The sequence below is a fragment of the Octodon degus genome, unplaced genomic scaffold (genome assembly GCF_000260255.1).
Source record: "Octodon degus isolate 3935 unplaced genomic scaffold, OctDeg1.0 scaffold00024, whole genome shotgun sequence".
Lineage (NCBI taxonomy): Eukaryota > Metazoa > Chordata > Mammalia > Rodentia > Octodontidae > Octodon > Octodon degus.
Genome location: NW_004524600.1, coordinates 5,241,084 through 5,244,913, shown reverse-complemented (window position 1 = coordinate 5,244,913; position 3,830 = coordinate 5,241,084). Strand labels below are relative to the sequence as shown.

The window sequence follows — 3,830 nt, the reverse complement described above, 5'->3', positions numbered from 1 at the left end:
TTTTTTGTATTTTTTTAAGGGAAAGGTCTATAGGGTGCTCAGGGTCTCACTACTAGATCAGTCTCATAGTGATCCACCTATTTACAGCCTCCCAAGAGCTGAGATTACAGGCGCACATCACCACACCCAGTCTCAATTGCTAGATCAACACACCCTTGGGGTGGGGCTGGCACAGCAGGCCTGGGGATCAAACCCCCAGCTCCTGTGCCTGATTGCAGGTACTTTAATCCGTTGAGCTATTTGGCCTGCCCTGGAAGTTGTATTCAGAAAAAGGAAAGTTGCTTTTTTTTTTTTTTTTTTGACACGGGGTTTTGCAAGGTAGTGCAAGTTGGCCTCTAATTCACAGTGATCCTCCTGCCTCAGCTAAGTGCTAGGATAACAGGTGTGCACCACCATGCCCAGCTAAAGTTGCTATTCTTGAAAGGAATGTAACCTAAATATCTTGGAGCTTGGATTTATAGGCAATATTTTTCAATTCTACTGTACTTCAATGTATTTTATATATTTAGCATTCATTGCATGTATAAGAGAAATTTAAAAAAAACACTGGTGTCTTTCTGGCTAGCCTTTAATTGATAACTCACAAAAAATGCTTATCAAAAACAAGCTTCACTTCATCAATGACAGTTAAGTTCTTACTTCCACATAGTCGGTGGGAACAAGTCCTCGTCCTCCTTTGCTGTTTCTGCCCTCCAGCCATCCTCCACCAACATCCTAAAGAAGTTACCAAGGAAAATGAAGAGAAAAGATTATAGTTGGGATTTCCTGTGGAAATGCTTTGGGAATTGTTATAAACTGTTGGATTAAAAAGTAATTGATGTTAAGCTTTTTTGTTACAATAGAACACTATTCAAAATGTTAAATAAAAACAAGACAAACTGAACTTCAACAATAAGTGATCAACAACTGAAAACAGCCTTTCCTTAAATTACCATCACTTTGTGATTTTTATTTATTCACATAGTAAAAATGGTTGGAGCCTGTCAAATGGTGGAATGCACATCCCTACCCCGGAATCCGCACTGCCTGTTACGACTGCTCTGCCAGTAATGCTCGGGTGTTCAGAGTCTAACCTCAAGGGGCTCTACGTACTTCAGTTCACGCTCTCGGAACACGGAGCTGCTATGTGAATTAATCTGAGTTACTGGAAGATAAGTCTCTCTTTTGCCCCATCCATACCCGACATAGCCCCAGGAAAACTGCCAGGCAGCTACACCAATCATTTTAGACCATACAACCCCTGGCTGGGCCCAAGGGACTGTAGACAGCAGCACCGTACAATGACCCATAGATTCCTGAGCAGAAACCCTTGAATATTCGTTTAACACATTCATGACTGGGCCGTAGTTTGTATGTCTTGCTGCTGGGCAGCTTGAACCACCACCAATGGTATGTGCATCCTATCAGGTGGCTTTTTCATTATTTTATTAGTAAAAAAGATCAATAAAAGTGGTAAGATCAGTCTGTATCACAAGCCACTTGACATGTGTTAAATCACTAAGTTTGGGGATTGTTATGCAGAAACAGCTAACTACTTCATGGTCCTTAGTTCTCCTGGACAAAGAATATTGACAGACTAAACAGATATTGACAGAACTCTACAATAAGATTCCCATGTTTCTTAAAATCTCTGCAAAGTCTTGTTTTCCCCCTGAAATAGTTTTAAATTTATTAATAACGCCACAATTAATAATTATTTCAGTCTGGAGGGCCAGAGAGATAGCTCAGCGGACTAAACGTCTGCTTTGGCAAGTGCAGGGGCCAGGGTTTGATTTCTGGTCCTGCGTGTTGCACCAGCCCCGCCCCCGGGGTACACTGAGTCAGGGATCAAGTCCAGGGGTGGTGGCGCACGTCTGTAATCCCAGTGCTGGGAAGGCTGAAAACAGGAGGATCACTACGAGTCCAAGCTGAGTAGTGAGACCCTGTACCAAATATACACAAACACACCAAAAAAAAAAAAAAATAGATAAATAAGCATTATCTCCTTTCGGGGCTGGGGAGATGGCTCAGTGGAATAAGTGCTTCCCTGGCAAGCGCAAGGGCCTGAGTTCAATCCCCGGTTCTGCAAAAAAAAAAAAAAAAAAAAAAAAAAAAAAAGAAAGAAAGAAAGGAAAAAGAAAAAAATTATTTCAGTCTGGACAAACACATTCTTTTTGACACAGAAATCACACATATTTGTGGAGTATCATGATATTTTACTACTTTTCCAAACTGTGTAATTTTTAAGTAAAGGTATGTATATTTACCTCCTCAAACATTTGTCAGTTCTTTGTGGTGAAAACATTCAAAATCCTTTCCCTTAGTTTTGAAATATACAGTACATCAGAGTTAACCACACTATATTTATTTATTTATTTGGCGGAACTGGGGATTGCACTCAGGCCATTGTGCTTGCCAGGGAAGCACTTATTCTACTGAGTCATCTCCCTGGCCCCCAACCACATTATTTTAAAAATTCATTAAAAGTTGTAATAATTAAATTATGACTTGCTTCTTTATGACTGCAAAAGCCATAGGAAGACAATACTACTGTATATTAAAAAAAAGGAAATACTTCACTGAAAACAAGGCAGACAAAACAATCTTCAATCTCTCTTACAATTCAAATGGAGTCTGTTTATGTATACCTAGTGTATTACCCAAAATTACTCCATTATGTGTTCTATTCAATAATTCTTTTTTTTTTTGTATATAAGGCATACCAAACAGGCTTTTAAAAATCCCTTTCACTATAAGACAGTACTGTCATGTACCTTGCCACTTGAGCTTCTTCTTCCCTGACCTTTGTGTCCCCAGAATCACTCTCCACCTAGGACACACTGGTTCCTGCTCCTTTCTCCTCCTGACCCTTGCTCTGCACGGGAGCCTGCTGGTGGAAAAGATGTGGCTTTGACTCTTGTTCAGCCACTTAGAAGAAGAACGATCAAGGCCAAGTTACTCAATATTTGAGCCTCCTTACCCTGCCCTCATGGACTTCCTGTGGAAGTATGTTAAAGAACTTACACATGGTACTTGGTCAAAGGCCTTCCTCATCAGCTGTCAGAAAATGACAGCTGAGACTAGTAAAAAAACAAAGTACTTCTGATCAGATTTTTTTCAGTAATGGGGACTGAACCTACTGAGCTATATCCCTAGCTCTTTTTTTAAAAGAAAATATTTTGAGGCAGGATTGGGCTAGGCTGCTGTGGTGGCCCTCTAGAACTTCTGATCCTTCTCTATCAGCCTTCCTAGTAGCTAGAAATGGCTCTGACCATTCTTTGACTAAAATGTCCTTGCATTTGTCTGAAGAAACCCCATTTCAGGATTTGTCAGACAAAATTCACATTTTAAGATTTATCAAGTGAGATTTCATCTTTTGCACCAAAGCTTGATGGAAACACACACAGCAATAGGCCCCTCCTCTGCTGAGCTGCAGGCAGGAATGTCAACAACTCTGAACTTTCCTGCGTGCCACCCTGATCTCTTAGATCATAAGCTCCTAATGGAAGAGGGAAGAAAATTTCATAAAACCTGATACATATTCCTTATGGCACTTAGATCTAGCTTCATGCATAACAAGTGCATAATAAATCCTTACTGAACAAAAAAAAATGTTTTGGATAAATCTGAAATTCACAATGTTTTAGGGAATAAAATGATATTGTAGGTAGGTACTGTAGCACATGCAGGTAATCCCAGCTACTCAGGAGGTTGAGGCAAGGGGATTATAAATTCAAGGCCAGTCTGAAAGAGCATAGCCATATTCTTTCTTAAAACAACAAAAAAAATGAGGGGGCCGGGGATATGGCTCAGTGGGATAAGCACTTCCCTGGCAAGCGCAAGGGCCTGAG

At 40.4% G+C, this 3,830-nt stretch overlaps 1 protein-coding gene across 1 annotated transcript in view; it reads right to left on the bottom strand.

Annotated features, from left to right (window-relative positions):
- The window catches only part of Snx9 (sorting nexin 9), a 107,231-nt gene that overhangs the window by 75,833 nt on the left and 27,568 nt on the right, over window positions 1-3,830 (bottom strand). Inside the window, exon 3 of the mRNA XM_023712216.1 lies at window positions 640-714. Within this exon, the coding sequence (XP_023567984.1) occupies window positions 640-714 (75 nt within the window). The remainder of the gene's footprint in view (window positions 1-639; window positions 715-3,830) is intronic.